This window comes from Drosophila kikkawai, chromosome X (genome assembly GCF_030179895.1).
Source record: "Drosophila kikkawai strain 14028-0561.14 chromosome X, DkikHiC1v2, whole genome shotgun sequence".
Lineage (NCBI taxonomy): Eukaryota > Metazoa > Arthropoda > Insecta > Diptera > Drosophilidae > Drosophila > Drosophila kikkawai.
Genome location: NC_091733.1, coordinates 23155583 through 23180793, shown reverse-complemented (window position 1 = coordinate 23180793; position 25211 = coordinate 23155583). Strand labels below are relative to the sequence as shown.

Below are 25211 nucleotides of genomic sequence, written 5' to 3'. Positions count from 1 at the left end.
ATTTCACATAAAAATATCGATATTATCGATAGATTAAATTAAAAAACCGACTATTAAATAACTCATATATATAAAAAATTGAAAATAAACATTTAAAAATCGACTAGTTATTCAAATACAAATATATTTAATAAACCTATTTGTTTTGTCTTCCCTTAACTGCATTATCTTGTAGTTCTGGGACTTGGACATCCTTGATTCTCTCTCTCTCCACCCACATATTTGCATCCATTACAGCACCCCCCCCCCCCCCCCCCCCCCCTTAGCTGACAGATGACTCCGTGTGTCCCGAAGCGAACAATGACAGGATAAAGACCAGGACTTGGGGGCCACTTGCTGGCTGTCATTAAGGATGTCGTGGATGGGCGGACCAGGTGGGTGGCTGCTACGTTTGGCCATTTGGCTAATTATCCATTGAGCCGCTTACAACTTGAATCCCCAAAGACGACAACCGAAATTCCCCCGATGAGGGGACAGTTTCAATTAGATGGCCTGCCGCTTTTTACCTGGCCAACAGCAGCAGCAGCACAGGTGATTAGCCCAGTTATAAAGTACCTGGAGTAAGTAAGTGCTACCTGCTACCTGGCTACCGAAAATCCCTTGACCGTTGACCGCATTTTTTGGTCATTAGGAAAAGTGCAATCCTTCAACAACACAAAACACAACCCTTCGCCTTTTCTTCAATATTTTCGCAGGGAAAAATTAGAGCAGGGAAAGTAAAGGAAAAACAAGAGTGATATGTTTGGGCTGGGGGCGTGGCAGGTGCCAGGACGCAGTTCACACTCTTTGCATCTCTCTTTCGGCTCAATGAGTTTTTAATTAACTTTCAAAGCAATAACTCAACTGCCACTACTACGTCCTCTACTGGCCTGACTTTTCCTTTAGATTTTCCTTCAACAACACTGAGGGGAAAAACTAGACACTTGGATAAGTCAAATGAGCTAAGAAATTAACACAAGAAAATATGTTAATTTAAGGGGAATTCATTGCTATTTTTATCTGCTATTTTCCTTCTGAAAGTTTACAGTTTTTAATGGGAATTCTTAGCTTTTTTGCTTTGTTTTCAGTGTACCTCATTTTGGGCACGTCTTCAGCTCATCACACATGCCTCACCGGAGGAAAACAGGGCCAGGAACCCGAGGGGGCATGCCTGTCATTTTGCATTCTATTCAATTCCCCATCAAGGTGGAGAGTGCTCCAGTTGACTTTCAATTTTTTTCGCCAGGCTAAAGAATAATAGAAGCAGCTTGGCAACAAAATTGTTGTCAACACTAATGAAATTACAAAAGGACACAACAACCGACCGAGGAAGCTCAGACAACACTTTAAATAATTAAACACTCGAAAAGGAGGAGGCACTCCTTGGCGTTGAGTTAAATTATCGAAAGGATCTCCAAGGAAAATTAAATAGGAATCCCTAAATTACATTCAGCAGAATTATATTTGAAGATAAATAAAGGGATAATATTTGGGAAAAGCTTTACAAATTATTACTACGGGAAATTAGGCAACATCCTGTTTTTCAATTAAATTTAAAAAAAACGCAGATTTATCATAATTTAACAAACTAAGCCAAATATGTGGAATTAATGTACAAAATACAAGTGCTATTTTCTCGAATTTTTCCTCTCAATTTTATTAAATTCCTCAAACAATATTAAATTCCCTTTTTCGTGCAGATATATATATAAATAGCTATATTTCTATATAAACTATATGTACGTGCTGCGAATTATGGCATAATATATGTTCCAATTTAATCAAAGGGTGTTAATGTTTGCCTAAGTAGAGAACACGAAATCCAAAACCGCACAGTAGGTAATCGCTTAAAGGGAACTAATAAAATCGATAAAAAATCGGTATCAAAAGCGGATTACATTTTATAGAAAAATCGATATCAATTTCAATTTTAAATAACGAAAAATATAGAATATACATAACCAAATAATAAATATGTATATAAACATATTTATCTTTTATATATAAAATCCTTAAAGTGTTTTAATATCGCTTTCTTTTATATATCGATTTTTTAAATATCGAATATAATTTTTATTATATCTTTATTCTGTAAATAATCAGAAAAAAAGTATTTATTTTTAACAAAACTATTGCTCTTAATTACGAAATATATTTATTTATGATTTATTTAATTTTTAAATATAAAAAATATAAAATGTAACATTTAAATATCAAAATTATCGATCCCTAAAGTGGTTGCACTTAAGCAATTTGTCCTGTAATTGCATGTTGCACGTTGCTAACGCGGAATTGAGTGGCAGGACCTTTTGGGGCATCATCATCATCATGATTGTGACCACCAACCAGGCCATCGTGCACACACATCCCGGCCCCCCCAGAGGAACCCCCACCAGCAATTCCCAGCTCGATTGCGTGACGCTCCTCCGCTTTTGTGCACGTAGCCTGCCCTTTGCCCCGATTGACTAACTGTTGGCGAGGGTTAAGGTTGCAAAGGGTTAAGGTGGGCGGGTGGCTACCTTCCGAGGAGGAGGAGGAGGAGGAGGATCGCTTTGGAAATTATTTTTAATATGCGCTTTATTTCATTTGCAGCTTGTATGTTAACATGTCACATATGGCATGCCCCCTTTGGGGCTGTGCTTGTGCTTTTGCTTGGTGCTTGTGGGCGTGGCAGCATGCAAAATGTTATTGCTGCCCCCCTGCGGCAAAGCGGAAAATAACAAAAAATGTATTTAAAAATAACAAACACAGGAAAATAAAGAAAAAATGGAATAAAATTCAAAGCACATACAAGGTAAAGTGCTTGTAAAAAGGTGTTAATGTCAAGTTATTATTATAATTTATTATTCTTATAATTTATTTAGTTAATTTCTTTGTTTATTTTGAATTTTTAAAATATATTTTATTATTTTATAGCATAAAAATTCGTATAAAACAATTTAAAAATAAATAAGTAAATAAATTAAAATTTTTACAAGCCAAGATATCAGCGAAAATGTTAAAAGAAATACATAAAAATATTAATATTAATAAATTAATAATAAATAAATAATATTAAGAAAATTTTAATTTTTTTTTATATATTAATAAATTAATAATAAATAAATAATACTAAGAAAATTTTAAATTATAATATTAATAAATTAATAATAAATAAATAATATTAAGAATTATATAAAATTTTTAATAAATTGATAATAAATAAAAAAAAATAAAAACTATATTAAAATTATAATATTAATTAGTTAATTAATAATAAATGAATAATATTAAATAAAATGTAAAAATTATACTAAATAATTACATAGTCTTACTTTATATATAGAGAAATTTTCCAGCTTTTGTATAGTTTTTAAAACAATAAACCTTAGGCTTTTCTCCCTGTGTAAGGCAGCCCCCAATTGTAGGCCCAAAATGAAGCTGTAACAGTTGGCAACAAAAAAAACCCCCCCAGGAAGCTGACAGGAGGCAAGAAACACCAAACCAAACCGAAAGAACAGACCAAAGCCTTATCTACAGGGTATCAGCGCGTCTCTGCCCAAACCCAACCCAACTGTCACTCAGGGGATAATCCAACGAGATTACATTCCCACTAAATGGCCAAAACAGCAAGGGAGACACCTTGTTTTGTGAAAAGTTAAGCCTACCTGGAAGATACATATATACTTGATTTATTTCTATATAATTTAGCTAAGGTTTTGTTTGACATGTATCTCAAGAAATATATATTTTTTTAATGTATATTAAGCTAATTTTAACCAATTTTATTTATTTAAAAAGATTTAAAGATCAAGAAACCTCTAAATATTATTTATTATTTCCAAACTTAAAAAGTATCTTTAAGCTTAAAGTATCTTTGAGCCTCAAATGCGTATCTGTTGTGTTAAAAACAAAATAAAGACGACATATTTCATATATATGCGAGTCCTTGGTTACTTAAAAAGGGACAAAGGACACAGAGAAGGAGCTAGAGCTGGAGGGGGTATGTGTCGACCACAGCAGTTGACAAATTTGGAAAAATTGCAACAGCGACAGCAGCCACAGATGCTGCCTTGAGGCCACATCAAAAAAAAAAGAGAAGAAATAATACGAGAAATAACAACACATCGCAGGCACAATTGAATAAACGTATGTATATATATATAGGGCGTAAATACGTACTAAAATATATATATATATATATATATACGAGTTTGTGACTGCTGCTGAGTTGCTGATGAAGATGTCGCCGCCACACACTCTAAGCTTTTTGCCCAGGCAAGTGCATTAAACAAGGGGAAAAAATTGTCTCAAATTATCAGATTAAATGGAGAATAAAGCCACAAACTATGAACAACTTAGTTTGCTTGTTAGCAAGGCTAATTTATATTGTTTTACACTGCCCGAAACGGGGTTTAGGGGGAGGTAGTTTGCATTAGAGGTTTACGCCGATGGTTAAAGGCATCGGCGGCGGCGTAGAGGTCAAAATGACTCGGCGGCGGCGGCGTAGTAGTCAGAAAGAACCGGCGGCGGCGGCGCGTCAAATAAGGCAAAAAGGCCATTTTAATGAGTTATTTATTTTTTTTAAAGTTTTATAAAGAACAATGACACTGAAGGCCGCGCTGAAGCTGCGCCGATGCCGCACCAGCGGCGCGCCGCGGCGCGCCGTTATTTTCATAATTTGGCGGCGGCGCGTCAAATAAGGCAAAAATCGGCGGCGGCGGCGGCGTGGCGCGGCGGCGTATATGTCTAGTTTGCATAGAAAATCAAACTTAGGGATAGAAAGATTGTTGTTTCTATTTAAATTTGGCTTGTATGTTTTATAATTTAATATAACAAAATTTATTAAATTCTAAATAATATAAATTTATCTTATTTTCTTTTGACAAAATATTTAATTTAGTTTTCAAATTTTTAAATTTAAATTTAAGATTATTTTTAATGTAATAAATGTGCTATTTTTAGTGAATAATTATATTTTCCTTAAAAATGCTATTTTAAAACATTAAGTGGTGTTTATAAATTTAGTTTTATTAACACTTTATTCTCCTTAAAAGATCTGGTTTTAAATTTAAATTTATAAATATTTTATTCCTCTTAAGAAAGCTGTTTTTTAATTTAAATTGAATATTATTGTTGTTTTTAAACTTAATGCTTTAAATTTATGAATATTTTCTTACCCTTATAATTGCTGATTTTCTCTCATTTACTATTGCTTCCTGCTTTTAAGAGTATTCCATATTTGCTCTGAATAAAGTACATTTTTTCCTAGTTTATTTTGATAAAAAAGTTTTTCTTTGCCGCCGCCGCATTCAATGTTTGTAAACATTTTCCTCCTCATTTTCCACCGCCTCTATTTCGGCCCTGATCAATCGTATTCATACTTCTGCCTCTTCTACCACCCCCATCCCCTTGAGCTTGTTTCATTTTTAATTTTTCATTTTGGGGAAATTTGTTTCTATTGAGTTGTGGCCTAGGTTTCTCCAATTAATGCCAAAAGAGTACTTAAATTTATGGATTTAATCGTTTATTTTGTTTACGATTTCTTAACTTGTAATTATAAGAATATAAATATATACTTATAAGTATATATATAGCTTGAAAATCTCCCCTAAAGTTTGTACTTTTTAAGCTTCCTGAGGCACTTTAATGGCTCAGTTCGTTGCCTCTTTTTGGGGCATTAAGTTCTGACAGCCGTTATCTTCGTTCCACCTGCATTAAAACGTGCTTTTTTTATGTCATTTTTTGTCTCAGCTGAGAGAGAAAGAGATATAGAGAGGGAGACAGCACTTGGGGGAGTTCCCCAGGGATTTTGATTCAATATATAATATTTTTTTCTTTTTGCCAAAGAAAGTTTATGAATGTTTTCGAATTACTCACATCATAAGCTATTCTGTTGACACTTTTCATTAGCCAAGAGCCACGCCTAGTCGAAAAAGTTTTCCTGTCCCGCCCCTATGGCTTTTCCATGGAAATCTTTTCAATGTTTCCCGCAACAGTTTATATAATTGGAAATATTACGAATGGATGGATGGCTGAATGGATGAATGGAGGAGTTGAGTAATTGTTGCCAGGCTGTGACGCAAAATCCCTATGCAACTACACTTGAAAAAAAATGTTTTGAAACTTTTTTAAAATATTTGTTTGTTAATTACAAATAATGTATAATTTTAATATAAAATGCTTATAGTATTACTTCATTTTAAATCAGAAAAGCTTTCCTTTTCTTTTCTTAGCTCTTATTTTCCTTTTTTATTAATTTCTAGATTTTCTTTCAGTGCCCTGCACAGTTACTGTGGCTTGCCCTTTTCGCAGGTAACTGGCTCCAGGAGCTGCTTTTGACAGTTAAATGGAGTGTCACTGCCGTCTAATCAGCTGCAAACGCAAACATGAACTGGAACTGGGGGGAGGCAAGGGCTCGAAAAGGGGGTTGACAATCTCAGATTAGTGTCGCCATATTGCGTTGGACTGGATGGATCTGTTGTGTCTGTATCCCATGTCTCGGGCCCGGGCCTTTTTGTGACAGCCCAGAGGGTGCCCGTAGAGAGTCCCCCCCACGTAAGCCAGTTAAGACAGGTCCCGGAGACCGGAGACTGGAGACCAAAGACCCTGGGGCCAACTGGGAGCCGAGGTTACCATCAGGTGAACTGGTAACCAATCCAATCATTGTTGTGAACAGTGCACTCAGAGAAAAGACAAGTGGAAAGAGGGAAAGGGGAGAATATTTTGAGGGTAAATGGAACTAAAAGATGTGGGGATTACTCTGGATTCATATGAGATATGAGATGATAGATAGATAGATGTATAGATAGATAGATATATAGATAGATAGATAGATAGATAGATAGATAGATAGATAGATAGATAGATAGATAGATAGATAGATAGATAGATAGATAGATAGATAGATAGATAGNTAGATAGATAGATAGATAGATAGATAGATAGATAGATAGATAGATAGATAGATAGATAGATAGATAGATAGATAGATAGATAGATAGATAGATAGATAGATAGATAGATAGATAGATAAATAGATAGATAGATAGATAGATAGATAGATAGATAGAGAGATAGAGAGATAGATAGATAGATAAATAGATAGATGTATAGATAGATAGATAGATAGATAGATAGATGTATAGATAGATAGATAGATAGATAGATAGATAGATATATAGATAGATAGATAGATAGATAGATAGATAGATAGATAGATAGATAGATAGATAGATAGATAGATAGATAGATAGATAGATAGATAGATAGATAGATAGATAGATAGTTAGATAGATATATAGATAGATAGATAGATAGATAGATAGATATATAGATATATAGATAGATAAATAGATAGATATATAGATAGATAGATAGATAGAGAGATAGAGAGATAGATAGATAGATAAATAGATAGATGTATAGATAGATAGATAGATAGATAGATAGATGTATAGATAGATAGATAGATAGATAGATAGATATATAGATATATAGATAGATAGATAGATAGATAGATAGATAGATAGATAGATAGATAGATAGATAGATAGATAGATAGATATATAGATAGATAGATAGATAGATAGATAGATAGATAGATAGATAGATAGATAGATAGATAGATAGATAGATAGATAGATAGATAGATAGATAGATAGATAGATAGATAGATAGATAGATAGATAGATAGATAGATAGACAGATAGATAGATAGATAGATAGATAGATAGATAGATAGATAGATAGATAGATAGATAGATAGATAGATAGATAGATAGATAGATAGATAGATAGATAGATAGATAGATAGATAGATAGATAGATGGATAGTTAGATAGATGGATAGATAGATAGGTAGGAAGACAGAGAGATGGATAGATAGATAGATAGATAGAACTATAAAGAGGTTGATAGATAGAGAGGTGGATAAAAAAATTTAATTATTAATTATGAATTTTAATGAATTAAATTAAATATTTATTAACCCTCAATTTCTTTCAGTGCTAACCCCCCAGGCAAGTCCCTGCCCCACGTTGTCTAGTATCGGTTTCGGTTTAGGTTTCGTTTTTAGATGCTTTTATTTTCATTGTGGCACGCGCTTAGGCCGAGTGATGAGATTTCTTAACTGCGATTTGCGACTATTTTTGGAATGTTTTTTGGGAATAACAGAATGCCAGAAGGGATAAGGGATGAGGGATACCAAAGGGGATGGAAATATGGATGGGAGCTGGCGATAAAGTGAACTCAAAGCCCCAGGATAGAACCGGAATAAGTGACTGCCTAAATAATTCGATTTGTGGATAATCCAAACTTAAAACCCTGAAGCTATTAAGGTGTTGTTTTTTAATAAAATTATTAAATAGGTTTTTTTTAAGGAATTATGAACTCGATTTTGTTTGATTTCAGAAGAGTTTTCTATAAAATAAATAATTATAGTAAATTAAATTAAATAAAAGAACTTCTTCTTAGCTAAATATTTAATACAACATTTTCAAGAAGAAACTATTTTCCTTTAAAATTAATTAAAGAAATTAATAAATATATTTATATTTTATATATTCTACTTATTTATAACTCAAAACTTCAGATATTTAGTAAGTAAAACCCATCTTTAGATATAGTTTCTCCTCAAGATTAAAATCCAAGTCAGCTTATAAATTCAAAATTAAGCTAATTAAAAATGCTGCAAAGGTGGCAAAAAGTTATCTCTCTCTCTTAGCTTTCTTTGTAAAGATTAGTTTGGCCAGATTTTTACCTTTTTTCCTGCTGCAGTTTTCTTTTGCTGAAGGTGGGAAAAAACGGAGGCAACAGTTCCAAGAATTCTGTGATAATAATAAAGTTTTTCTTTGGCTGCTGCTGTTCATTTCCACCGCTGGATATGGGGAGAGGGAAGGGAAGTAAATGGAGAGCGGCTCGCATTTTAATTTCGTTAAGTACCGTTATGGCCCGCACTGGCAGTGGAATGCAATGGGAGCAGGCCCATAAATTACGCATACGCCGCGTTGGCCAGCGTCAGATGGGGGATTTTTTTTCGGGGGACTGCTTTTTGGTCGGTCGGTCACCCCCACGGGAATTGCATGTGCTGCACGGTGGGAAAATTATAATACTATTCCATAAGGACTTTACGCAATTTTAGGGTAGTAATTAAAAAATTAACAACTAAATTTAATTCATTTACAATTTTTTTTAGAAACTTGAAGGAATTAAAGAGAGAGCAACAATATAACAGTTTAAATATAAATTAAATATATTTTAATAAGCAATAAATTCTATATGAATTCCTAATTATTATTAATATATTTTCAATAAAAAAATACATGCCAAAGTTTAAGAATTGGGCTAAATTCTTTTTTTACACATGGAAATCATATTGTATTTTCTCTCTGTGCATTTAAAGACCTGATGAAGGAGTAGCACAGTTTACCCTTTGGTAAACAAGAAACAGCTGTACGAGAAGTAGAACATCTTGAATAGTATTTGTGGGAAAGGAAAAATAAACATAAAAATAAATTAAAAAATCAGGAAATATATATAACTAAAATTATAAATATATAATAATAGATATAAATTTTCTATATATACTTTAAAATAAAAAAATACTTTAAAAAGCGTAGCGTAAATTTTAAGCAATATTTATTCTCTTTTCTGAAGGCAAAATATTTAGACAAATAGCTTTTTTTCAATTTACCCATTTTAATTAATTTAAATTAATTATTTTTTATTAGTTTACTTTAAGATAATTATTTATTTGTTAAATAATTAATATTACTTTTCTGGTAATGAAAAAAATAACTATTTAATAATAAATAAATAAAAAAATTAATAAAATAATACAAGAAAAATTAAAATAAATGTTTGACAATAAAATCCTTATTATTATTATTCAAAAACAACAAGTTTTCCACCTAAATAATTTATTTACTAATTTTTTTTTTAATAATTATTTATGATTAATTTAAAATCTTTCCAAAAATATCTTCCTCGTTTAAAAAAAATATATTTAGTTAATGAAATAATTTTAATAAACATTTCCAAGGCTCTTAGGGACTAACCACTCACCTGTGGCAAATAGGACCAGGTGCAGGAGGCATTCCAGCGTGCCGGCGGCGCTGTGGTTGCACTTGTAACGGTACCTGTACCGGGGCTTGTTGCTGTTCGCTGCCATTTGTTTCTCTACTTGGATTCCCTTTACATGTTCATTTGTACCGCTTCGACCGCCCACCTGCCTGGCACCTCCTCCTGCTCCTGTTCCTGCTCCTTGTGCTCCTGCTTCTGCTCCTGCTCCTCCTTGGTAGTTCTTTGAATTATTCAGGCCGTTGTCGCTGCACTTGTTCCATGAATATTTCAAGTGCGCTCTGCAATTATCCACACACGCACACACTTACACTACACGCACACCTTTGCTCCCCTCTAATCACAAAAGAGAGAGAAAAAAAAACAAAGAGTTCTATGCAAAACACTTGCAAAAAAATTGAAGAAATATAAATAGTAGCCACAAATGAACGTCGAGCAAAATGCGCGCCAAAAACTTCGTTCGGTTAATGCCAATCAGAGGCAGGGCGCTGTTCTTATCAGAAGCCCACGTGCGCTTATGTCGAGTGCCAGAAACCAACTGGATTGTTATTGTTATCAGTGTGAGAGTTTAGCTTATTTCAAGCTAGATCTAGCTTATTTCAAATTGGAAAAGCTTTTAGCTAGAATATTTATATGGTGTTAATATATTCAGTGTAATTTTTAATACTTTTAAAATGTTAATTTAAATAGAAATAATAAAGAAATTAAAATAAAATAAAATATACAAAAATAAATATAAAATAATAATTGCTTTGCAGAAATGTTAATTAACAGAGTCATTTCAAGACTAACTGGCAACGCTTTGCATTTATTTTTTTAACTTTCAAGGTTATTTACAGCGCTAATTTAACAGAACTGTTAACTGCAGGATTTTACAGCGATTCAACATAAAATAGTAAAATTAACAGATTTACTGCGGAGGCTAAAGTCTTCCGCTAGGTGGCGGACTCTCTTAAAACGCAAAGAAATGTAAAAAAAGGGGATAAGAAAATTTTTAGTCTTAAAAATTCTATACAACAAATTTTTTTTAATTTTTAAAAACTTTTAAACGTCATAAACGATAAAAGATTAAAATAAGTTAAAAAAAAATATAATAAACCAAACAGAAATTCAAAACCAATTCAGCGAATTCTTAAACCTTTTGAAAAAGCACCTCTAGCGGTAGTTTAAGAAACAAAATTGTGATAAAAACTACAAAAATAAAAAAATGTTATAATAATTACAAAATAAAAATTAATCATAATAAAAACTAATGATGAAGCAATATTAAATTTTATGAATTTAAATAAATAATTCTAATTAACAGCTGACAAAATGTCTTTTACTGTGCAATAACCTGACAGCTTGTTTTACAACCACTTTCCAAATGGTTTATGTCACTGAAAGCAGTTATTTTTAGATAATTATAATTCTCAAGTGTAGATTCTGTAGAGAGTGCAATAAATACCGCAAAGTTTCTGCATTCTTTACACATTGACGGGATCAGTGACGCTTGCACCAACAAGTGGCATTGGTCTTTTGCTTTTTCTTACATTAAATATTTATAATTCTCAAGTGTAGATTCTGTAGAGAGTGCAATAAATACCGCAAAGATCTAGCAAACCGTACACAAAGACGGGATCAGTGACGCTTGCACCAACAAGTGGCATTGGTCTTTTGCTTTTTATACCCTTGCAGGGTATTATAATTTCAGTCAGAAGTTTGCAACGCTGTGAAGGAGACGTTTCCGACCCTATAAAGTATATATATTCTTGATCAGCATCAACAGCCGAGTCGATCTAGCCATGTCCGTCTGTCCGTCTGTCCGTCTGTCCGTCTGTCCGTCTGTCCGTCTGTCCGTCTGTCTGTCTGTCTGTTTCTACGCAAACTAGTCCCTCAGTTTTAAAGCTATCTGAATGAAACTTTGCATATAGTCTTCTATATGCTCTCACTGCTATATATGTCGGAACGGGCCGGATCGGACGACTATATCATATAGCTCCCATACAAATGTTCGATAAATTTTTAGAAAAAAAATTAAAACTTAGCTGTTTTTCAACATATGTGCACTATTTTTTACATATGACCATTTTATATTATTTCTGAATTTTCGTAGAAATTTTATGAAAATCGGACGACTATATCATATAGCTGCCATAGGAACGATCAGGAAATTAATAGAAAAAAAATTATAACTTCGTTGTTTTTCAAACTATTTTTATCTACTCTGAGATATAAGCTTATTTTATTAATTCAGAATTTTGGTATAAATTTTATGAAAATCGGACAACTATATCATATAGCTGCCATATAAACCGATCGGTAGGTGTAGGGAAAATGTAAAACTGGGAATGTAAAACTGTAACTGTCAAACTCTCAACATAATAAGTATAGATAAAATGCAATGAAATAATATCTGCAAGGGTATACAAACTTCGGCGTGCCGAAGTTAGCTTCCTTTCTTGTTCTTTGTTTAAATTCTTTATGAAAATTCCCATATTTTAAATTTGATAAAAAACACAACCATTATCATTCTTTTTAATAAAAAAAAAAGATTTATTTTTGCCATAATGAATAAAACCAGTTAAGGGTGCCATTAGTTCTACGGACATGCGTAAGGGTAAACAGTTTCTCCCAGGCACTAGGATTAGTATTGCTCGAGGAGATTCTGGTATCATTTACGCTTGGATGGATATTCGGCTAGATGTAAAAACACTTAACTAGGCTCGGACTTGAGCAAGGGCTAAGAGACATACGTATATAGATGTATATATATATATATAGGGATATGGTACTTAGGGCTAGCAAGCTACTTAACCTAAGGATCTACGTTATATTCAACTAAAGTACTGACACAAAAAAAATACACTATACATAGGGGGAGAGGGGGTTCTGGGAGTGGTACTGGAACTAGGACTTCCTAAAGTCTTTAGGTGGTTACTGGTTAGTGTGGCTAAAGTGTGACTAGTATTCGTTTAGAGTTGGCTTATGAGTTATATCGGCTACAAGTACGATTGTTGCAGGGATCAATGGCTTGGCTGAGCGGGAACAATAGCAGGAGCTGGAGCAGGCGTCTGTTGTTGTTGCTGCTGCTGTTGATGTTGTCGGTTGTTGTTGTTATTGTGGCGCAACGGTCAGGCGACAATATCACTGCCAGGATTATAGCCAAAGTAATTCAAATTAAATTCATCACTGAAGAGCACCTCCTCCTCGGAGGGCTCCACCTGATGGGACATCTGTATGCCCAGCTCCATGGGATCAATCTCGGTGATGTAGTATTGCGAGCTGCTGCTGCTTTGGCCCAGACTATGGCCCAGATGGCCATGTTGTTGTCTTAGACCACTTTCCGTGACCACCACGTCCTTGTGTATGGGATTGAGATAGTCTTCTGGGGGAAAAAATCAATTAATTAATAGGATTTTTAGCAAGGTTTGCCTTTATCTATTACCATTATCCAGCAAGACATCGTGATAGGTACTGATGATGGAGTTCACCGACTGAACCTCCACCTCGCGATGTATTCCATTAAGGATCTGACCTGCAGTCTTTCGCAGCTCATCGTCGCTCAGGAGATCATTGAAGGGCAGCAACCGCTGCTGCTGTTGTTGATGCTGCTGCTGCTGCTGATGATGATGATGGTTGCTGTGATGCTGGGAGCTATCGCTTCCATTGCCTCCTGGCCCCTGCTGCTGCAGCATCTCCTGGGTAAGCGTGGCAGCAGCCACGGCCGCCTCATCATACAGGCAATTGTTGCCGGAAGTTGCATGTTGCTGCGTTGCATGCTGCTGCTGTGGAGAGTGGCAATTGTGTTGCTGCTGCTGCTGCTGATGTTGATGGTGTTGCTGCTGCTGCTGTTGTTGTTGCTGCTGCTGCTGCATCTGCTGCTGATGCTGTTGAATGCGCTCCCGATTGATGGACTCCATTTTAAAGAACAAATCCAAACGCTGCTTCTTCTGCCAAGATTTATAAGTTTTATTTAAAGTTAATTTTAGTTTTTTTACGATTTATTTAAAAATTAAAACTTACATGCTCCCAGGCCAGGACATTTTCAGCGGAATCCCCACTGGAAATGGCCCACAGGTGGCCAGCACCTTGGGGCGCCTTAACGCCCTTGCGAAAATGCGGATTTATGGAGAGATTGTGTCGCACCGAGTTTTTCCAGCGGTCATCGTTTGATTTGTAATAGGGAAAGCGATCGCTGAAATTAAAATAAAATAGAAAATAAATAATTTACTAGCTGAACTTTGACTTGAAGTAAGTTGAATTAATTTTATAAAAATATTTGAGGGTTACAAAGTAAAATTCTTATTTTTGCTTTCTAGAATTCATAGCAAAGCTCTCCCTCTTTGATGTCTGTCCACTGACCACTCCCTTTTCTGGCTGACCAATTGCATTTCAAATATTAAAACCCCTTTTTTAGTAGACCCACCAATCCTGGACAGGAACAACTGAGACGGACAGATGGACAGCGGAAATGTGGCAATTTCCCTGAAAACACGTCATCATCACAGCACTGCGGCAGTCTCTCACACATATACTGGCTGGGAAATACTGAAAGGAGGGGGAATACGGACAGGGACATGGACAGGGACATGGATATGGACACGGACACGGACAGCGGCAGTGGCACAAATTATGCGTCGTTTCTCTCCGGCTTTGGCTCGTTTTGATTTAACGTTACTCCGTTTATTTTTTATATATATTTTTTTTGGGTAGTCAGTCACGAACAGGCTATTTCGGAGGTGGTCTTTCTCCTTAGGAAAAAAATGGAGTATGCCCCATGTCTGGCTCCCACTCCCCACCGTTGATGTAAAGAGGAAACAACGACGACCGGAAAGGACATCGCGTGCCAGGATTCCAGGCAAGGGTGGTCGGCACTATGGATAGTTCCTTCGTTCGGTGGTGGACGGGCAACAAAATGGAAAGTATTTCAAATTACGACACACACAAAGAGAAAGAGAGGGAAAGAAATATAGTGAAAGAGAAAGAGAGAGAGAGAGGTAGAGCCAGAGCGAGAGAGACACGCGCCGCTTGGAGGCGGAAAACTACCCCCATGAAAAGCGGAAAATCTAGGGAGGGGGTTAGACCTATGTCATTGGTTAACTGCCACTGCCGCCCCTCTCCCCCCCCCCCCCCCCCCCCCCCCCCCCCCCCCCCCCTGGGACTACGCCCACGTTCCGGACTCCGAAAGCAATCCAAAAACAAATTTCAGCACGCGACCTAAGGCTTCCTCCGACGTTTCTTTTGCAAAATCGTTTTTACCCGATTTTCCTTTTCGAATTTTCTCTCCTTCCTTTTTATATTTTTTATTTGGGAGCAATGACGACTCATAAATGGAGTGAAATATGGAAATTCTAGGAGCGGGCTAGAGTCCTTTATGACCCCCCCCCCCCTACACACACACACATGTGTGTGTGTGAACAGGAGCAGGGACTCGTGAGGATTTGGCACGCAGCCCGTCATGACGCATCAACCGGTGGAGTCGTCGAATGATGTGGCACTTGAAATTGCCTCCGCAGCGAGAATTAGAAATCGAGGGAGCCAGAGACATGGAGGAAGGCACAGATAAATGGAATCAACTCCATTAGCCACCTGGGTGGTTGTCTGTTCCCTGTTTCTGGCTAAGTTCGCTTGGGGTCTAACGAGTTTGGGAAAAGATGTTGGTTGGTGAAGAACGAACCCCTTTCGGCCTGCCTCGAAGATTTAGCTTGTAAGTTAAAGCTTGAAAGTATGTCAGACAAAAGAAATATATACTATAGTCTACCTCTAGTCTATTGAAACCTTCCTGGGGATACAGATTTAATATTTTTCCTTTAAATTTCAAGTAGAAAAAGACTTAACCCTTGTATTCTTTCAGTTTCTCACGCAAGACTAAACATAAAGGAAATTACAAGAGCGTTTCCCTATTAATTCCTCTTAACTAAAGAGAGAATGAGAGAGAAAAAGACAACATCGCTCTCTCAGAGAGCATTTAAAATGAAAACTTACTCTCTCGTTCGCTACCAAGTTGTTCCTGCTTTGCTTGTACATTGAAGGTATAGAGTGGAAGAGCGAACGAGAGAGAGAAATGGTGAGAAGGAGATCCTTTCAGCGAACAAATAGTTTCAAGAGAGCATAAAATCGATCTTGCGCTTAAAGTGAGAGAGCAAAAAGCTAAATAAAATGGGTATTTCCTCTTTGAATCTTTACATTCTATCCTATACTTTTTACAAATGTTCCCCTTAAGAGACCCCTCTAGTTCAGCTCGAAGAACTTTAAGTTCAGATTAGTTTGTTATTTTAAAAATCTCAAGCCAGCACAAGGAGAACACCGAATGGATAGTTTATGGGATCTGCATGACTGTCTGGTCTTAATCATTATCATGCAACCCACGCCGGCCAATCGATACTCGTGTTTATATACATATCTAACTCTTCAGATACTTGCCACTATATATACAATTTTTTTTTATGTATATATCACATTTTGTCTGCCGCACTTGTCGAATTGTCAACGTGGCTTCAAGCACGTACATAGCTCTCCACTCGAATGGGGATGGCTGGTATATCTAGGTGGGGAGGTGGTGTTTGCCTGAGTGGCTTTGTTAAGTTAAAGGTAAAAATCAAATACCCGCTATCAGCGTCGTCATCGTTGTCAATGAATTTGACTGACTGACTTTGCTTTGGAAAAAGGGGAGGTGAAAGCAATGAAGGTGGGCTTTTCCTACGAAATTGTCGAAATACACGGCATGTCCTCGTCGCTGCTAAAGCCCACTCTTTTACAGTTAACATTTGCATAAATATATATAAATATATATATTCGGTCAAAACATCACTCCATTAGTAGCTGAAATTTAAGGGGATTTCCCTACATTAGTAGCTGAGTTTTTGATGGTTTTTAGTTCTTTAAAAATCTGATTTTTAGGGCTCAAAACCAGTTGTACTAATTTATAAAATCTTAAAAAATATATTTCCAGAAGTCAAAAGATTGCTGATATTTTCTATTTAAAAAGAAAGTAATTTTAACTCTGAAAATATATTTAAAATCTATATTTTAAGTAATACATTTTTAATTAAATAAATATATCTTTAAAGAACTTCTACCTATATAGATTTTCTGCAGAACAGACCAGGCTATAGCATTATATCTACCAGTTGGGGCTGTCCAGCTTGATGGGAAATGAAATGTAATTGACTTCGGCCTCCGGCTTCCGCGTCAGACATGGCTGCCAGGCCAGGCTGAGGATGGGCCCGGGGCCTCTGGATAGGCTGCGATGGTCGCTCGGACTAGTTGGTTGGCCCGAGCTTCAGACCCAAATGGGCCGGGCCCGGGCCGTGTCTGGAAGTGCCTGGCACGCAAGCGAACTCTTCTCGCACACACTCCTCGCCTTCATTTTTTTCTTTTTTTTTTTTTTTTTGACATGGCAGCAAGGACCGGGCCACCAGACTGGGCAACTACTTCTGGCCCTGCATTTATTATATATATAGATATATATATGGTATATATAGTATATATCTGAAGGGGGCGGACACGGACACAGTTAGTTATTGCTTTGCGCCATAGTCAGTTCATAAATTTTGTTGCGGCTCGTTTGGTGGCTCGTCCACATCCTCCTTTCGTCCTGGTCCCCGGCCAATAAAAGAAATTGCTTGGATTTATGGCCAGCAGCGAGGAGCACCGAGTTGAAAGTAGAAAGTTCCCTCATTTCGGTTGGGGCCAAAATGAAAAACTTTTTAATGGCAATTGGCAATTTTTTCGTTGTATTCTTTTCTTTTCTTTACTTTTTTTTACGGGGCGTAACTTTTCAGCGGCCACGCCTCTTCAGAGTCAAAAAAATTATCCCAAGACCATCGGACTCGATCTTGGATCATTGCAGTTAAGCGAAAGAAGGGGAACTTTAGGTGAAGTTAATAAGAAATTGTCTGATTTGAAGACAAATCAATATTAACCTTGGTTGAAAGACAAGTCAAGAACTTTGAGACTTCATTTTACTCTTGGGATTCCTCACACAAGACTAAATGAAAAGAATCTTATCAAAATTGTCTCTCTAGGAGTCACCAAAACGGTCGAATCGGTTACTCTTGCAGAGAGAGTAAAAGAGAGAGAGAAATCTGAGAGTAAAAATTCGAAGATCTCTCAGAATGCAGCTAAAACGAAACTCTCTCGTTCGCTACTCAGTGGAATTTTCAAACATTTTTTGGTTATTTTGCTTGTACATTGCAGATAAAGTGTAGAAGAAAGGAAGGTATGAAGGGATTATAGAAAAAGAAGAGATAGAAAGAGAAAAAAGGAAAAAGGGAAAAGATGAGAAAGAGAAAGATACAAAGAAAAAAAGACAAGTAGCAAGAGAGCGAGCAATATAACATAAAGTACCTAACAAGAACAAACTTGAATGCACTTTGTACTATATTCCATAAAAAGTAACGATTTTTTGCAGCTCAATTTAAATAAAAAATTTACATTAAAAAAAAAGGTACCCAAAACAAAGTATTCCCTGCTCTCTGAAGTATATAGCTATCCTAGTTGCGGTCTCCTATTCAATATGCCAATGATCTTGCCACATGTCCTTCCCTGGGCGATCAAGCGTGATCCGCATACCATAAACACTCAATATGCATTTCGAAATTGACCGGAAGAGGTGGAGGAGGAGGAGGAGGTGGGGACGTAGGCAAAAAACCAACCCCCGCTTAACCCACTTAACCCCTTAAAACCCCTAGTCGGGTGGGTAATTGCTCACCAGTCTCCACTGCCTTTCCTCATGGAAAAGGGACAGGACCTGAGCATTTGCATTTTGGGCATGTCAAACACCTGATCCCGTGGATGCAATGATGCATGTAAAAGGTGTAGAAAAGCCGGAAGGGACGCCTCCAACCCCCGCAATTAATAATTATTGCTGAGCGGCGAGAGTCGTGGAAATTTCATGGGCAATTGCCAGGACTTCGAAACGATTAAGCTGGCACAGGGTGAGCTGAGGTGAGCTGAGGTGAGCTGAGGAGAGGCGGGGGTTCAACGGGTCGCGTGGGCAAGTTCCTAGTTGCAAGTCCCTAAATTGCCATTGGAAGGGGGAAAGAGACTACATAGTAAATTGGTTGCCGTGAGGCGCAGGCGCCAGTTTTGCCTTGACTGCACGAGGACAAGTCCCTGGCAGGCAAACATCACCCACAGCCCACCACCCACCCAAAACACCCAAGGCAGCTCCCACAAAGTAAATTTGTGAATGGTTAATGAAAAGTTCCTCCAAAAAAAAGTTATGGCAAAAAGCCAGGAGAACTATACTGACTTCCTTCGGACTACGTCGACTCATTACACTAAATGCAGGGGGCGGCAGGTGATGGGCAAATGTCATAAATTATTTGTGGGGTGGTTTTGTATGTAAATTTATATAGGATATTTACACGCAACATTGTAGTTTTTTTATTTTTTTGGTTGCGGCTTCAAATATTTACACTGATTCCCCTCTCTCCAAAAGGCGTGCAGGTGCAGGGGGACAGGGGAAATGCCAAATTAATGAACCTTGAAAAATGTGTTAAAAGTTTTCTTCGTTTATGAGTCTTCGTCTTGTCGAATTGATATTTTCCAACTTTTTTTTGGGGTGGGGGAAACCCAAAAGGGGGCTTGAAACTAGGTAATGGCAAGAAAAAAGAGGGAGAGAGAGGAGAAAAGGGTGGTAGCTTAAAGGTTTTTTTTATTTTTAATGATAAATTTATGTATTAATAAAATTCTAAAGATGAAAGAAGCTAATGGTAATGGTAAAAAATGTTAAAAATAAAAGAAAACTCTAGTTTTTATATAAGGAAAATAAGATCTTAGTTAAAAAAGTCGTTTTGATTTTCAATATTAATTTGAAAAATTAATAAAAATTCTAAAGACAAATGATATGATAAATAAAATTAAAAAAAAAATCCTAAAAATTTAAAAAATAAAAGAAAACTCTTATTTTTATAAAAAAGATAAGTTCTGACTGCAACTTTAGTGTAAAAAGCAGCTTTAAAAGTTATTCCATCTAAGCTACACGGAATACAGCACTCAAGGATCTTTCATGACTTGTTTAAGGTCCTTGATAAGCGAGAATACAGGAAAATGAGAAATATAAGCCTAAACTAGACCAAAAATATACATACTTCTATGAAGCCAGAGAGCTAAAGATAAATATAAATATAAAAAATTAATAAATATTAAATAGCTGAATAGCTTCTCTATACTTCTTAAATTTGTTATTTTCTTTGAGTAATATTTTTAAAGAAAGTTCATTTTTCTACCCTCGTAGGGAATTATAATTTTGTTCAGAAGCTTGCAAATCAGCAAAGGAGCCATTTCCGACCCTATAAATCATATATATTCCTGATCAGCATCAACAGGCGAATCTTTCTAGCCATGCCAGAAAGAAATACATTTTTTTAAAATTTTTTTCAATATTTTATAAGGGGTTATATCGTTAAAATTAAAAAAAAAAAAAAAAAAATTAAATTAAAAAAAAAAAACAAATAAATAGTATGCAGATTTATTAACATAATAAAAACTAAGACAAACCCGCTTTCCGATTTGAATTTAATGTATTTTTGGCTAAGTTACAGATTTTTTAAATTTGGATTTTCCCTAAAAATAATTGCAACCTTTAAAAAAAATGTTTTTAATTAATAAAGAATTAAAAAAAAAAAAAGTAGGATTTTTTAAAATTGAAAATTTTGTATGCAGATTTGTTAACCTAGAGATAAGTAGCATATAAAATATGTCCGAATGGAATTTAATACTTATTTTGGCTTAAATATGATAAATTTTTAACTCGATATCAGGATTCTGAAGTAAACTGCAAGGGTATACAACTTTCTGCTTCCCAAAGTTAGATTTCTTTCTTGTTTATAAAGATTAAGGAAGATTAAGGAAGCTGGTTTTTATAAGAAAGATAACAGGCTGCAGACTAGCTCCAAAAAGCCTCTAAGAAAGACAGATAAACAACAGATCAGAACGTATGCCTCAGAGGAATGCAATACCGAGACCTATTGTGACCTGTTTAGGGTTTATAAAAAATCATAAATATATAAAAATTTTAATAAATAAAAAATAAATAAAATCTCCCTTAAGACCAAGTTAAAAAGAAAGTCATTAGAAAGACTTTAACCCCAAAAACCCATACAAAACCATTGTGAAATCTAAACTTCTAAAACCCCAGAAATAGTTTCCTGTTAAAGCTTACAAGCAATTAGTATTTTTACCTACATATATCCCTTTTCCCCATAATCTGATAAATAAGCTCAAGAAATGCTAAACAACTTGTTGAACAACATTTTTTCTGCCGTTTGCGAATTTTCCAAGCCCATAAATCGTTCGAGCTGCAAACTTTTGGCACTCTTTTGCCACTGTTGGTTGTTGCCTTGTTGTTTGGTTAACAACCAGGAGGAGCAACACCTCGCCAGAAGCAGGGAGCAGGCACCCATAACCAAATGGCCAACGGGAATGCCCAAGAGAAATGCTTGAGATTTGTTTAATTGCATCCGGTGCTGGTGCTGGCGCTTGCCACTCTCGCCAAGGTACACACATAAAGCTCTGCCAAAATGGCGTCCATCAACGGGGGTGGTTTCAGGGGGCGGGGGGGGGATAGGCTGGGTGGGTGGGTATAACTGGGATTGGGGTACTTACGATATCCATTGGTATATGCCCGACACAGTCAGCTCACCCTTGTCCTCGAGGGCGTATTCGATGAGCTCCGTGTAGGTGAACGGTGGTTTCTTTGGCCTGCTTGTTTTGCGGTGGTGGTTGGTTTCGGGTTTCACCCAGGTGGATTCGGTGGTTTGGGTTGAATCAGTGGACGGTTGGTGGTGGTGGTCGGGTGGTTCATTCGTTCATTCATTCGTCGACATCAGGTGGGAGGGGGAAAGTTGGTGTTTCGGCATCGATTGGTGGACGGAGGCACAAAGCAAATGGAGAACGCACGAAAAATATTAGAAAATAATATTTTAATAAGAGGGAATTATTTAAATAAAATAAAAATATATATCCCTATATACTTGAGGCTTTACAAATGTTATAAAAAATATAGTAATAAGGAAAATCAATATTAAAAGGTTTTAAAAAATTAATAATTTCCCCAAATTCATGGAAAGAGGTTAGGGATTTATTTTAAAAATTTGTTTAATATCTAAACAACATTCTTTAATTAAATGTTTGTATTTTAGTCAAGAATTGGGTGAAAATTACTCAAGAAGTATTAATATAGGGTTTGGATAGACTAAGTGGCCACGAAATTAAATTTTAAAAGACCTTTTTCAAACTATTCACTTTTGAAAAATTCCCAAATTCATTGGGGGATGAACCAATGAACGGAATTTAGGGAAATTTAAGAATACTGATATCAAAATTGTACAAATTAAATTTATATAATTTTTTTTTTTGTTAATTTGTGCTTAAAAAAAACAAGCACTTCACTTTAAAAAAATGCCGAAGTTCATTTGAAAATAAACTAATGAAAGAAATAAAGGGAAATTTAAACCAAACCCAAATTAATACAGGAAATTATCCAAATTAAATTTAAATAATTTTTTTCTTGTTAAGTAATTAATGGTTTAAAAAACCAGCAAATTAAAATAAAATAAATAAACATTAAGAGATGCCACCTCAGTAGCTCCTTCTAGTAATTTTCATCTGTACTCACGCCTTGGACGTTGTATCCTCGACGACCACATGCTCGGCGACAATCATATCGTTACCGTCCAACTCCGAGGTGACCTCCATGACCAGCTCCTCGAACTTGCGTCCCGTTTTTGTGGATCCCACACTTCCTCCAGCAGCTGCTCCACCAGCACCATTACCAACACCACCTCCTCCTGCATCGCCTGCCCCCGCCAGCGTAGCCATCCCCGTGTTGGCGCAGCTTTTGGGCGATCTAACTCGCTGCTGCTGCTGCTGCTGATCTATCACCGTCGATCCCAGGGAATGGCTTGAGCCGGCTGCCGTGGCTGAGGCTGAGGCTGAGGATGTGGGCGATGCAGAACTACAGGGCGATGTGCTGACCGTCGTTGCCGTCGGCGTAGAACTGCCCTCCGCCGGCAGTCCCAATGCCTGGTGCGGCGACAGGTGAGGAAACTCATCGAACTTGAAGTTGAGCAACCAGGAGAGATTCTTGTCCTCAAAGTCTGCCTCGGAGGCATCGGTTCCTGGGCCCGCCACCGAGCCAGTGCCCGAGCTGGAGCCCGAGGAGGTGCGCCTGCCTGCCGTCAATATCCGCTGCTTTTGGGGCACCAAAAAGTTTTGGTTTTGATGGGGATTCTGGCTGGGATTCTGGCTGGAACTCTGACTTAGATTCTGGCTAGGATTGTGACTTAAATTCTGGCTGGGATTGTGACTTGGATTGTGGCTAGGATTTTGACTTGGGTTCTGGCTTGGATTCTGGTTGTTCTGTTGATTCTGTTGTGGCTGCGGCGGTGGCGGCGGCGGCAAGGTGGCATTCAGGTGACCCAACTCCGCCTGCAGTCCCGAGTTGTAACGATGATCCAGCTCCAGCAGTTCACCGCCCGTCCAGCCGCCGTTATCCTCCAGCGGTACATTTGCCGGCGGACAATGGGAATAGGCTCCGCCGCCGGCGGCAACGGTGGCTGTGGCGGCGGGCACCAGAAGACTGCTGTCGTAGGCAAACAGATCGTTGATGAAGGAGGAAGAGGAGGGAGCGGCAGCGGCAACGCCAGATGTGGGCGTATTATGAGCCGTGGGCGGCGGTTCCAGCTGCAAATGGAATTGCAGATCGCCGGCATCATAGTCCAGGTGACGTTTCTTCCAAGGATTCGCCTCGATGGCCTCGTAGTCGTGACCCAAGGCCAGTTCCTGCTCCTCCTCGTACTTTCGCTTGAGGAAGTGGCCATAGTCACCAGGTGCTCCTCCATTGTTCTGATTTGTGGCCTGGCTATTGTTGTTGTTGTTATTGTTGTTGGTCGCACTGCCTGCCGCGCCATTGACAGGCATGTTGACAATCATGGTGATGATGACTGACCTGGTCACGAGGCAAATTACAATGGAAACAAACACAGACACGGGACACACACGGCAAAAAAAAACAACAATAATATAATCAAATATGAGGAGCTCGGAGTTTCTGGAAAAAGGAGAGCAGCTAGTCCGACCTGGCTACCGTCTCGCGCTGCGACTGGCCACGGAATGCGAGGGTCCGCCAGGAGCTGAGCTGAGCACAACTCCCAGCTGGGCTGTGCTGCGCCTGCGCCCGCTGTCCGCTCATCGTCCCTGCGCAGTGCGAAGTCAGTGAAGCACAGAGGCGGCACCCCCTCCTCCCTCCATCTAGAAGGGGGAAGGGATGTGGCTTAGGTACCACTTTTACCTGTAAAAACATGAGGAAAATGTACAAATATTACTTGGAATGTGGTTAAGGTTCCTTATAATATATAAAAACCTAAGGATTCTTCTTGAAAAAGTCACTGAAATTGTAAAAAAATTTAAAATAATAATTACAAAGTTTACAAAACAACTCTTAAACTGTGTACCCAAATTACGTATAGGAGTACTCCTTTTCAGGTTCAGGTACACACAGAGAGATACCTGCTGCTGCTGGTGCTGCTGCCACCACCGTCAGTGTGTGTCCAGGTCATGTGCCGCCGGTTCTGCTCGGTCGCTTCTCTCGATTCCGGCCATAATCGAACACATGTGCATTCCGCCGAGCCACCGAGCTGTCCGTTAGCCAATTTTGCGCTGACAGCGAGACCAGGGAGACCTGGCAGGGCGCAGGGCAGCCATTCAAGCGTCTAATCGACAAACGCTTTCGGGGACACCCTCCCTACACACACGCACCCAGCTGGGCGCTCCACCTCCGCCCGCACAGGTGTGCAACTACATCCTCATCTTCTCTCTGCAAGAGTCGTGGCTTCCAAAAAAAAAAGCGAATGTTAGGCCAAAAGTAATCTTAACAATAAGACAAAATAGGATCAGTTTTCACAGGTGAAATTTACAGGAAAACGATAGCCGTGTGTATAGTCAGGATAACGTCCTGCTTATCAGAGATTAGTACAAAGATTTCATCATAAAATCTTAAAAAATGCTGAAGCCTCGTTGAAATAAGAATAAACAAAAAAAACCCTAACCCAGCAGTCAAAAACGTTCGTTGAAAACGATAGTTTTGCGGGTTTTAAGCGGACAAAACGTCAGATTTCGGCTCATAAACGATAATAAAGTTAATCCCCTGTCATGGGTTTTGTGGCAGAAAATGCTATAGTTTT

General features: G+C 37.4%; 2 protein-coding genes across 6 annotated transcripts in view; both read right to left on the bottom strand.

Moving 5' to 3' along the window:
• LOC108074952 (uncharacterized) overlaps positions 1 to 10557 on the bottom strand; it is a 46831-nt gene extending 36274 nt beyond the window's left edge. The window contains exon 1 of the mRNA XM_017167184.3: positions 10024 to 10557. Coding sequence (XP_017022673.1) covers positions 10024 to 10129 — 106 coding nt within the window. The 5' untranslated portion in view covers positions 10130 to 10557. The remainder of the gene's footprint in view (positions 1 to 10023) is intronic.
• Positions 10558 to 12590: 2033 nt separating this feature from the next.
• fd3F (forkhead domain 3F) lies at positions 12591 to 25003 on the bottom strand. Of its 5 annotated transcripts, none has more exons than XM_070287882.1 (7): positions 24483 to 25002; positions 24392 to 24416; positions 22646 to 24319; positions 21634 to 21729; positions 14044 to 14215; positions 13466 to 13970; positions 12591 to 13405 (listed from the first exon to the last, which is right to left on the bottom strand). In XM_070287882.1, the coding sequence occupies exons 3-7, from the start codon at positions 23959 to 23961 to the stop codon at positions 13152 to 13154; spliced, it is 2343 nt and encodes a 780-aa protein (XP_070143983.1). In that variant the 5' UTR covers positions 23962 to 24319; positions 24392 to 24416; positions 24483 to 25002; the 3' UTR covers positions 12591 to 13151. The 5 variants fall into 5 exon arrangements, with proteins under 5 accessions (XP_070143983.1, XP_070143985.1, XP_017022633.1 ...); XM_070287884.1 differs by lacking the exon at positions 24392 to 24416 and having other exon boundaries at positions 22646 to 23977; positions 24030 to 24319; positions 24538 to 25002; XM_017167144.3 differs by lacking the exon at positions 24392 to 24416 and having other exon boundaries at positions 12591 to 13402; positions 24538 to 25003.
• Between the last annotated feature and the right edge of the window lie 208 nt (positions 25004 to 25211).

Bases quoted from the DNA above. Each gene is read 5' to 3' on its own strand.
- fd3F (XM_070287882.1), bottom strand. From the start codon at position 23,961: ATGATTGTCAACATGCCTGTCAATGGCGCGGCAGGCAGTGCGACCAAC. The intron at 21,730-22,645 runs GTGAGTACAGAT...CAAAACAAGCAG, and splicing joins GAGGATACAACGTCCAAGGC to GCCAAAGAAACCACCGTTCA. The intron at 14,216-21,633 runs GTAAGTACCCCA...TTTTAATTTCAG, and splicing joins GGCATATACCAATGGATATC to CGATCGCTTTCCCTATTACA.